General features: G+C 37.8%; 1 protein-coding gene and 1 pseudogene across 1 annotated transcript; both read left to right on the top strand.

Annotated features, from left to right (window-relative positions):
• Positions 1 to 1,950: 1,950 nt before the first annotated feature.
• LOC149042600 (putative skeletal organic matrix protein 5 pseudogene) lies at positions 1,951 to 4,902 on the top strand (annotated as a pseudogene).
• Positions 4,903 to 8,862: 3,960 nt separating this feature from the next.
• On the top strand, positions 8,863 to 11,424 carry LOC149042599 (uncharacterized). Its single transcript, XM_089213182.1, has 4 exons — positions 8,863 to 9,126; positions 9,283 to 9,397; positions 10,285 to 10,610; positions 11,106 to 11,424. Exons 1-4 carry the CDS (start codon positions 9,124 to 9,126, stop codon positions 11,274 to 11,276), a joined length of 615 nt encoding a protein of 204 aa, XP_089069308.1. The 5' UTR covers positions 8,863 to 9,123; the 3' UTR covers positions 11,277 to 11,424.
• Positions 11,425 to 12,125: the final 701 nt, after the last annotated feature.

Here is a 12,125-nt window from a genome sequence, read left to right as displayed (position 1 = left end):
TTGGGTCAAAAATAATTTTGCCTGAAACTCTGTTAACAGAAAGACTTTACCTAGGAAAGAACTAAATTAGATTTGGTTTGATTCGAAATAATTTTCTGACTGCATAAGGGGCCATAATTATTTCCCAGTCCGTAGGGACCGCAGCAACGTCTCGAAAATTGAAAAATAGGCATATTTTGTAACATTGTAAAATATTTGATTCGCATAGTTAAGCCACAGAATTTATATCGGATTGCTTAAAAACCTCTCTAGTTTGCCAAGAAAGTTAGAATTTGCCCTCTCAACATATTTGAAAAGGCGAATTTTAGCATATTTTGACCACTAGAAATCGCCATCGGCCGATGGCCGTAAATAACCTTGATTTAGACGCTAAGTTTTGGGATTTGGGACCTGGTTGACGATTCTATCCTACACAGCCGTTAAGTTTAGACCTTTATAGGCAAAACTATGCAAAAACCCCTGTACGTTTTCGATTTTTCAAAAGTTATGACCGTTTGAATCAGCACATGTACGAGCATTCGCGATTTTTTCGCCTACACCAAAATCGAACCACTGGAGCAGATTTCGTCATAAATACAGCTTACCCGCTTTGCAGCCCGGCTTCATGGCTCACTTCAGAATTTTTCTCATAACCAAATTGGTGAAATCCATGATAAATTCAACAAATAGCTAGGTATTGCCTTCGAAACGTAGGCGGCATCCATCGTGATTCGTGGTATCAAAACAAATGTCGGAATTGGCCACATTTCGCGGTGAATCACCCATTTAACATCGCTGCAGAGCTGAATTTTTTCCAAAATCAGAATATAAGCTCTCCATGTCTGGAAGCTGAGGGAGAAATGAAGGTTTTAGGCTTCTGAAGTGAAGAAATAATCGCTTAAATTTAGATCCAGTTCGATGTTATACTGTTCTCACAAAGGTCCGCACAAAAGAGAAGACCGCTGATAGCTTGTGCCGTACGTTGTGCCGTATGGTTTACCACAATAACACACTTCAGAAATTCAATGTGGTTTTGTTGAGAGCCATCTGTAGTCATTTTGAGATCCCTGTAAAATTGAGAGACAAAAAACAGATCCTCGTAGACAAACTGTCGGACGTGATTAGTGATTGTCAGTGTGTTTCTCAGTGTACTTATGTAGACAATGTCTTATACGGTGGCTGAAAGTGTAGAATATGCTCTACAGATACAAACTACCTTTACTTCCGATATCAAGTTCTGAAGGCGTTGTCATAGTGTAATATATTATAATATCTAGTAGTCAGTGAAATGTTTTGATGAAATCGATTGAAAATTTACCAAAAGCAACACTTATGACATCTGTTCATACCGAAGCATGTGTCAAGTCAGTTTAACAGTTCTTGGCAAACTAGAGAGGTTTTTAAGCAATCTGATATAAATTCTGTGGCTTAACTATGCGAATCAAATATTTTACAATGTTTCAATTTTCGAGACGTTGCTACGGTCCCTACGGACTGGGAAATAATTATGGCCCCTTATGCAGTCAGAAAATTATTTCGAATCAAACCAAATCTAATTTAGTTCTTTCCTAGGTAAAGTCTTTCTGTTAACAGAGTTTCAGGCAAAATCATTTTTGACCCAAAATTGACCGGGTGGAAATAAGAGAGACAGCCTCTTAATAGTTACTCCAATACTGAGTTGTAACGTCTAAATACATTATTCATTATTACCTTTTTTTCAAATTTGTTCCTGCAATTTGTTCTCTTTCTTTCACATGGCTTTTCTTTGAAAGGACTACGATATTCCATCTTTTTTTTTTATTCTGTCGTTTTCCAAGAAAAAATAGAGAAGTTGAGCAAAGGAAAAGTATGACAAACTGGTGAAGACAGAGTTTGATTTACAAAGGACAGGGAAAATTGCTTTAAGTTATGATTCTAGCAAGTCTTGCAAATCTCCCTTGCACTTCAAACTTGTGCGTGTCTCATATCTAAATGACCATTACGCTAGCAAACTATATCAGTGTTCTATTTGTTTGTGCCTTGGAGGTGTAAGTGGTAATGCTAATGCTGAAAAAAAAATCTTCATGCTGTGCAGGGGGAAACTCATCCCATGTCATGATACTAAAAGACTGATTGATTGATTGATTGATATTAATACAACGATCCATTCCTCGAACTTTGTAACTATTTGTTTAAAATTGAAGATACAACAAGCACTCTCACAGGTGGATAAACATGAACACAGTTTTGACGTCACGCTGCGTTTCGAATTATTTTTTAGAAAGTGTATAAAGATAAAAGAATAATTTTTTCCGGATTTACATAGCCTCATCTTAACACCCGGTTGGCTGAGAAACTTCGAGAAAGTTATGTAAACTCTCCGTCCCCCTCTTGTTTAGATGAGGCTATATTAACACGGAAAAAGTTCCTTATCGCTTAAGTGCAGTTTATTTTCTGAAGAAACATACGCCACTAAGGCGTGAGATTTGTTTCCGTCCTATCAGAAACAGTGGTAACGATTACATAATACAAGTTTTCATCAATTGTAATGGGACTCGAAAGATTGATTTTAACTGAATTAAGTGTTACAACTTGACAAAATTTTCATATCACTTTCATCCCATGAATCAACAGTTTAAAGCAAAACTAGCCTCCATTTTGCACATTTAAACAACGCTAATTTTCAGTAGACGACTTCCATTATCTGAATGTAACTCGGATCGGAATATTCACATCGTACGACGAGTGGGATTGCGCATTTAAATGTGTCAGAAATACTTTGTGCCGTTGTATAAACATGGCCGCCTCCAAAGGAGCAGATGGAAAGCCTTGATGCGAGTTGTCCTCTGATAAGTACAGAGACGCTGAAAATTACCACGAAAACATGACTTCGCATCATTTCCATGTCATAGTACGGACTTTTTTTTTTCAACTGTCGAGAGGTTAAATTTGTTCTTAAGAAAGCATTTATAGATTAACGCGTCCTTGGACTATTCCAACGATGAATTTTTTTACCATTATTCAAGTTTCCATCATGTTTTTCCTCGCCGTGTCAAAACGGAGGAACCTGCATCTTGAATTAAGGGTTAAGGGTTAAGCGGTGAACGGTTTTTTAAGACATCCCTGCGTAAAGACAAAAATATTTACAAAATAAGATGAGGATGACAAGACCTGACTGAAAAATTAGGAAAAAGTTAGCACTACCGAGGAAAAAAAGAAGATGAAAAATTGTTTTGCGGAATGTCCGTCGCTTGAAAGCGAAACTTTCAAACGGTGTAAAACCAAACCGTGCCAAGTTGATCTACAAACCTTAGGAGAGGTCTCGATGAGCACTGATAAATAATATTACATTTAGATATGAAGTGGATCAAACCAATGAGTGACACTCGTAAACTAAAGAATAAAGAATGAAAAATTATAATTTTTAACTCGTGGATATGCGAAGAATATTCGATATGCAAATTTCGTGGCTTCAGCACGGCCTTTGGAAGTCTGGGAAGAGCATGTATCTTGTAAAATATAGGGGATCGATCATGAAAATGACGGATTGATTGGGGAGGACTCTTCTGAGGGTGACGGCTCAATAACTTTTCTTGAAATTACGGGATCAATGGCTTTTGAAAAATCTTTTTATGTCCTAATTCTATTCTGCAAAGTGTATCCGCTATGTTTACGAGTTCACCATAGCTTTTATTTCTCTCAGTTGCTAAGTCTTGTAAGGAGTTATATGACTTCTAAAGGTAATTTTCTTTATTACATGTTAGTGCTATTTGACTTTAAGATTATGTATGGAGTTTTCTAGTTCAGTAAAGATCTTGTTTGTTAGCTACTAGTTAAACTAACTCATTGGTTGTATTTTGACTGCTCCAAATTGTTTTGCAAAAAATTGCTGTTAACATCATGTATTTGATCCGCGGAAATTAGGTCTGATGTAAATGAATTAGTAACCCTCCGCTTGGATTCCAAACCACCTCCGTTCTCTGTCACATGGAGGATTTTGGATGTGGAGATGGAGGATGGACACCGGTCTTGAAGATCGACGGCAATAAGGTGTCTGATTAATCGCTCCTAAAGACTGCTGGTTAAAATGAACGTTGCACTGATTGCGGAACCAGTGCAGACGAGTATACAGTTTTAGCATTTCAACCACTGTGCCTTCAAGATTCGCAGTCAATAGATAAAATATAAAACGACTTTCTAATTAACGAGGACATTTTAAAAAATTGTTTCGCATCGAAAGGAGTCGCACACCATGACTTCTTACTTTGCGTTCTAGACAACTGCTCAAATTATGTATACAAATTAAATCGCCAAAACGTAAAAATGTTCCCAGAATGTTAGCAGAATTTTAAAAACAATGGTTTCTTTCGTAAACAGAGAACCTTCCATTTTAACAGCCCTTACTGGAGAAATAAGATTGAACACAACCTTCCTGGAGGGAAGACTGGGTTTGATTCACAAGACACCAAGTTACCAACCTACTGGAACACTTCCTTCTCCAAGATCTGCCTCGGTATGAAGATTGGACAACAGCTCAGGTTCATTGTGATCAACAAGCAGGCCGACTCTTTGTACTCGCTGATCGCTGATGGGAAACCCCGCAGAACCTTGTTGAGCCGTGACACGTGGAAGAAGCTGATTGGGTCACAGGCCTCTTTGCAGCTCGACTGTGTCAAGGACGGTTTTAATGCCATATCTGCCAAAAAGAAGTGGGCGAAAGCAAGAATCGGTATCGTTGGTAACAATAAAGGCAGGTGGTATTGCAGCAGTCATAATTCAAGAATAGGGTTTGGTACTGGAGGGCATCCCGATGACTCAAACACCTGCGGCAACGCGGCATCTGATGAGAAATCAGATAACGGACCCCGACATATCAAAGCTTTCGGATACATCTTGGTGCAGTATTTGATAAACATTTCAATTGAATCTTTAAAGTTAGTATAGCTTTCTGTTCTGTTATATTATTAAGTTAATTTTTTTTTCAGTTTACAGAATGTGTTCGCAATCGGCTACATGAGTATTACATGACGAATCTTCAATTGGTGAGTATAGTGTTAGGCTTTATTTGCTCGGCAATTGTTTCACATGATTTACTTTTCTCTTCGCTAAATCAGTGTGACAGCAAGATTATGTCTTATATTATTATAAAATTGACTCATTAACCAGGATATGCATGTTCTCCAGCATGTGGGACTTGACTCTGTTCAAAGAGAAGAAAGCAAAATCATATGCAACAGCAAAAATGATTGAGCAAATAAAGTTAGGGCAAACAATCATACTGTATTCTTGATCACAGGACAGGAATGTGAATCGAACAGATTAGGGCTGTTAAATATCCTTCTCTCGGGTGTCCAGTAACTACAGCTGGGGACTGATTGATGGTGATTAAAAACACTATGATTAATTTAAACCAAGTCATCTTTTTCTCCGACTGTGCGGCTTATCTCTCCTCTCAGATCGTCGAAATTAATTTGGGCCCAATCATCAGAGCTAAGGTCGACCAGTGGAAATTGAGCGCTCTGATCAATAAAAACTATTCGACATTCCACTCCTTCCGGGTCATTGTCTTAGTAAAGGGGTAAGTTTCTGAAGAAACTGTGGTGCTGCGTCGGTGAAGGAGTACAACGGAGTAATTCAGTATCATCGACTGAGTTCGTAACGTAAATTGGCCACCCTAAAGAGTTTAAAAGCTGACTTTTCGAGCGTTAACCCTTCTCAGGGCGAATAGATCTCGATTAGAAGGGTTTTTCATAACTCGAGTCTACAGTAAACGTTTTCTGTGTGGCCGTGAATTTTTATTTTGTTTGTTTTTTAATCAACAAAACGTACTTCATCGGTACGGCTGGGCTCTTTTAATCAATGCAGACTTTTGTTTTACTTGCTATGATAATAAGAAAACGTATCATTTTTAAGAGCTTATTATTATGTTTTGGTTGGTTTGGACGAGAGTATCACATTTCTATCGCCAAAATTCTCCGTGTGAATTGTTCGGAAAACTGAGTATAACAGTGAAGGGATGTACTTTGGCCAGAGGTTGAACAGGCCAACGTCTTTCTATAGGAATCAAACAAGTACTGCTATAGAATAAAAAGGAACTGATTCACGTATAGGCGATATCTTTTGTTACGTTCCGATTGTTCCAGTAGTAAACATAACTGAGGGATTTTACTCATGTTGACAAATTGAGATTTAGAGACGCCAGTACCGCATTGTTAGAAAATTAAAGAAATCTTAGTGGGGAGATTCGCATGGCGATCCATACATTGGAAGGATAATAAAAACTTTGAGCAACTCAGTTAGTGCCTAATCAGAATTTCGATTTTTTTCTAGCAACGAAACGTATCAATGGCAATTTGGTCTCGAGAACAAATTCTTATGCAGGTATTTGCTATTCCCCATAAGATGTGGTGGTTTGATTAATTCCCAATAAAAATTTCGGTGATAAGACATGCCAATAAGATCTTTTCTGTAAAGCACAAAAATGCCACAGTGACCAATGCGCAAAATTCTCAGGCTTCAGGGTGGACTTCCTCAAAGTAAAATTGCCTTAACTAGGTCACGTTGTTAACTTTCATTTTATTTACCTTCTTGCAACTGGGAAAGCTACCCTTAACTTGAAGAAGCCTATGAAAAAGGAGGAAATATTACAGAAAGAAGAAAAAAAGGTGGGCTTAGGATGAAGAACATCAACCGGGGGACAGATAGATGTTATATTATCGCCCTCTCCTTCATAAAAATAGGCTTCGTTCAGAGTGAAGTTAGACTAGCTCAGTCACAAATTAAGTCGGGACACGATTCTCAGGCTGGTGGTCCTTCCGGCCGGAGCTAGTCTTGGTTTCTGTAGCATGGTTTTACTAGCAATGTTGTTTCTCCCCTTGGATGAAGTCCATCACCAGCCTTTAGCATTTCGTCCCGCCTAATGAAAGATCGCGTGTTCTCCTTGCTGGAGATAGGCAATATCAACACAATGGCTTGCTTTCAGGCCGTCAGAACTAATTTGCTTTACAAAAGTTACCAACAACAACGCAAGTCAGTAAGCCACGGTGTTTAAGAAGTGTATAATCTTTTTTGATAATGCACAAAACTGAACGGTAAAACAACAGCAGCCCGTATTTGAATAGCTTTGTGTTCGAAAAGTCTCGAGTTTTCCTTTCCCCTTCTTCAATTTAGGTTTTACAGATTTCTATGAACCTTTTAATCTTTTTTGCTTATTTGGGGAGTGAGCGGTTTTTTCTTTTGGTTCTCTTTGAAATTTTGCGTGGGAAATTGAAGCACGGCCAGCCAGAATCGATCCCCGGCTTGCGCATGCCCGACGTCTGACCGCTGTGTTTGAAATGTGAATGCAAAAGTGTCTTGGCCCCTAAATGGTTGACTCAGAGTTCGGCGAGTTAAACTCCGATTATCTGGGTAAATGGAAATGAGACTTTCCCTCCGAACTCATTTATCTGGAATTCCTATGTGAAGAGTGAGGGGGCAAATGTTATCCCTTAAAGTAAGAACTGACGACGAGGCTACACCCCGAGCCAACTTGTCATCGGTGTTATATTAAAGGGTTCTGAGGCGTAATAATCAAAGTAAAAAGTATATTTCATGTTGCCATACGTCTCTTTAGTAACCCCTGTGTGTAGTACAATGATTACTGGACACAAGTTTACTCTGGGATCGAGAAGATCCAATCTGCAAATTAAAGCATCGGTCGGTCGATGCACCTAGGTCACCCATAAGCGTTTGACAAGTATCACATTATTGTACAAACCTGCAAAATACAATGTTTAACATGATCGCAATTTATAGAATATTTAAAATAGTGTGCAGACTCTTATTGGTTGATAAGTGTGTTGCTAAGAGAGTATTTGAATACGATCATGACGTCACTCTTTCTGTGTTTGTCAATAGATGTCAGCTGCATCAGGCAACGTATAATATTCAGCAATTAAAAGGATTTACAGAGGTGGACGGGTAGAATTGTTTTAGTATAAAGCATACAGAAACCGAAAAACTCCTTTCGTTTCATCAATATACCGAATAATAGTTAGAAACTAAACTCCTAACCAAACTCTGCTAATCACTTCCGAACTGGTTAATCAGCGCGCACAAAAATTCCTAATCCCTAACGAAGGGGGAGGTTTTATAAAAGTAATGTGAGTTAAGTGATGCGTTGTTAGTAAGGGATACGTTGTGGGTTAGGTGGTTTTTGAATGAACAAGATTCCCATTATTTATTGGGTGTATTTCCCTATGTACTGTACAAAAGCAACATGGATCGATCAATAAACTGATCATAATTATAATGTGTTTTGAAGAGAATATTTGTCCTATGGCTTCTTATGCACTAGGCACCTGTTTCGAACGAACGCCGGAGTAATTGGCTAGAACATAATAACGAGCCCCTGTCGTCCATAGTTATATCAAACAAGATGAAAACAGGAAGTCGCCCTTATCACGCAATGGTAGCCTGTCCCTCATTCCTTATGCAGGCATCATGGCTACTGATTTCAAGCGTCATCTCATCTACCAGTTGTTCCTGATATTCACCGCTACCAGTTATTTTCCAGGTGAACATTTATCACTATTTGCATTAAGCATTTCAAGTATTTGTTCTGGAGTGAAATGGAGCACAAAGTTAAAATGGAAGACTGAGCTAAATAGATCATTGTTCAGGAAATTCATATTTTTCCATCCCGAAATTTGTTTGTTACTTCCTTTCGTAAATGAGAATTTATGAGTTGTTCTCCGACGCCATTTTCAACATCCACGCTAACTCAAGGACTTCATCAGAACCCACGATCAACGAAATTAGCCCGGACTGAAAGATATTTTCTTTATTCAAATTTGATAATTTAAAAAATGTTGATATTTGCATTGTTTCACCCCAGGAGTCATCAGTTTAGAGTAAAACTGGCCTTCTTTTCACGGAACATTTAAACTGCATCAGTTTTCAAGGGAAGAGTTCCATTATCTGAATGTCACTCGAGTTGGAATATTCACCTACTTCGACCTGTTAGATTGCGTATTTGAATGTGTCAGAAATACTTTGTGCCTATCGATAAACGTGGCCGCCTTTGAAGGAGCAGATGGAAAGCTTTGGTGCGAATTGTTGTCTTCTGATAAGTACAGAAACGCCGAGAATCTCAAAGAAAACATAAGTTGGCATCATTTCTCTATAATGGTAAGGTTGATTTTTCGTCTTTTTTTTTTTCAATGGAAATGAAGTCAAATTTTACTCCTATAAAAGCACCTAAAAGTGAATGTATTTGTGTGACAACTCCGTTTTAATAATTTACCGGTGGTAACAATAAATAACTTTTTCTTTGATTTATTCCAGTCTCCATGTGCTTCCCATCCATGCAAAAATGGAGGAACCTGCATCCCGAATTACATGAACAATTGTTACAATTGTCTCTGTGGAGAAAGTTTCTTGGGGAACAATTGCGAGAGAGGTAACTTTAAAACGTCTTTTTTCTTTAAGTTTTTAAACTTAAATCTGTTGATTAATTGACCCTAACGTATTTTCTCTGGCTTCAACAGCATTCACCTGCTTTCCTATTTTCTTTATTCTTGCTGTGATATGACTTTCATGTTCTATTTGAATTCTCTATATTTATTTACCCTTTAATCCCTAAGAGTGACTGGCTTGTATTTCTCCTTGTAGCATCGCCCTTACATGTCACGAAAATAAAGGAAATTATCACCAATTTAACAAGCTCTTCAATGTCAAACAAATTCTCGTTTCCAGTACCATAGGAAATGTACTGGGAAGAGTATGGGGAAAATACATACTGATGTTAGGTTGTATAGGGTTCAATCAAGCTATGTTTTGATGATGTCTGTTTGTTTGCCTTCTTTTCGTTTTACATCGATCGATTTTATCCTGTTTTTCTTTAACATTCTCGTTTTGTTTTGCTACAATTTTTCGTAATGTCTTGATGTGAATATTTTGTACTATTCGATTGTTTGCCAATTATGCCATTATGGAAAATTGGGGCCATTGAGATATCAAGATATCAATAACAAGAGCGCTATTTGAGATAAAAACAAAACGTTCTGTTCGATTTTCTTTATCTTGAGTCCCTTGCAAGCTATGTTTTGATGATGTCTGTTTGTTTTCCTTTCCCTCGTTTTTCATCGATTCTTACGCTGTGTTTTTTTAACATTTTCGTTTTGTTTTGCTACAATTTTTGTAATGTCTTGATCTGTATATTTCGTACCATTCAATTATTTGCTAATTATTGAAAAATTGGGGCCATTGAGATATCCATGTCACTATTCTTAGGAGCGCTATTTGAGATAAAAACAAAACGTTCTGCTCGATTTTCTTTGTCTTGAGTCCCTTGCAAGTTTGATTTCGAAAATGGAATCGACGATTGGAAGAAGACTGGTACAGTGTTTGATAATCAGCCGACATATGGCGATAATCCTACAGCTCGTAACCGAGAACCGTCCAATCATCAGGGAGATTGGTGGATTGGAGGAGCAGAGCACCGACCTAACATATCCTCAGCAGCAGGATTATTGCAACCAGTAGGACCAGACGTGCCGCAGGGAACCCTTACCTCCCCAACTTTCAATGTCATTGGACAAACGATCTCATTTCTTATTGGCGGAGGTTGTGATGCAAATGTTGTTCGTGCTGAATTGATTGTTGGTGGCCAGGTGGGCAAATTTACTGACCTCAGTCATAAGCTTTGAAAGTTTTTAAAAGATGATTAGCTACTACTTTTGTAGTAGATATAGGATTGGACATTAGTATGAATATTTGACAAACCAATGACTCAATATCTCGCACATCTCACATAACTCTTCACAATTAAATCACATGGAGAAGGTTAGGGATATTTTACTACACATTCTGGAGTAAAAGTCGGCCTGCAAACTGGTGGAGATAGTAGCCACTTCAATCCGTTCTGGATTCAAAGGAAGACGAACCATAACAGCCATGAATTATCTTCCTTCGTTATAGTTTGAATAAAAATAAGTAACTTGCACTTTTAATGTAATACGTCAGGAGCTAAGCTCAGCTTCCTTTATATAAGTTCGGACCTAATTATTTTTATTCCTTTATATGTTTTAAATGACTGCGATCTTTTTACACTTTCGTCTCCGGCGTCTTCTTGAGAGTCACAAATTATATGCTTTCCCTTTTTACAGGCGGTGAGGAATGAAACCGGCCAGTGTAATGAGACAATGACCCGAAAGGAGTGGATTGTCAAAGAGTTTATTGGTCAGAGTGCTCAACTTCGTCTGGTTGACTCAAGCTCTGATGGTTGGGCTCACATCAATTTTGATGATCTGAAAGGAGAGATAAGCTGTTCAGTCTGAGAGACTGGCAACTCGGCTTTAATCGTAGTCTATTGATTGCCTTTGATCGATCCTCAGCTGTGGTTACTCGACACCTGAGAATAAGAGTATTAATAGCAGCTCTAATCTATTAGCTTAACCCTATACACCTCAACATTAATAAACATTTTCTGCACACTGTTGTCTACATATTTCCTGATGTGCTGACAAGGAGAACTTAGTTAATAATCAAGAACTTCTCCAGTTGATGATCATGTTTTTTGGTAACAATGAAATAATATATGTAGGAATAAAAATAGCAACAACGGCGAAGACAAAGACAACAGTAACAATAGTGACATGAGAATAACATCAATGATAATTGCAATAATAATATACATCGTAACACATTTCAACTAAATTTTTCCGCCTCGTTGATGGCAATCTTATCCGGTCTGAATAACACCTTTTTAGGGGCAGTTATAGATTCCTTCTAATTTACCGAGCTTAAGGCGAAAAGAAAAAAGCGTTTGATTTTTCAAGTCGCAAAAAATAATTAAATGAATGGATAAATAAACTTAGCATGCCATGACGTATCTTCTTTCAAACTTACACATTCCTATGAAAATTTCTCATTTTCTTTGCGTTCGCCTGAACCGCCAAGAGTGTTTTAGTTGGGTCGGCAATTGGTCATAAAGTCAACACAAAAATAGGTACTCTATTCTCCACTGATTGTGCATCACACTATAATATTGCAGGTCTCTTTACTAGTTATTGTGTGCCAACCTTGATATGAAAATAGAGTTTTAGTAATCTCACCTGTCTCCTAGGAGATATCATTAAAATTTATTCTTGCCCAATAGTTATTAAAAGTTGTTTGTTTAGTCAACT

Source organism: Pocillopora damicornis, chromosome 7, assembly GCF_964200805.1.
Source record: "Pocillopora damicornis chromosome 7, jaPocDami1.2, whole genome shotgun sequence".
Classification (NCBI taxonomy): domain Eukaryota; kingdom Metazoa; phylum Cnidaria; class Anthozoa; order Scleractinia; family Pocilloporidae; genus Pocillopora; species Pocillopora damicornis.
The sequence above is the reverse complement of the archived record's forward strand: the minus strand, read 5'-3'. Positions and strand labels throughout refer to the sequence as shown.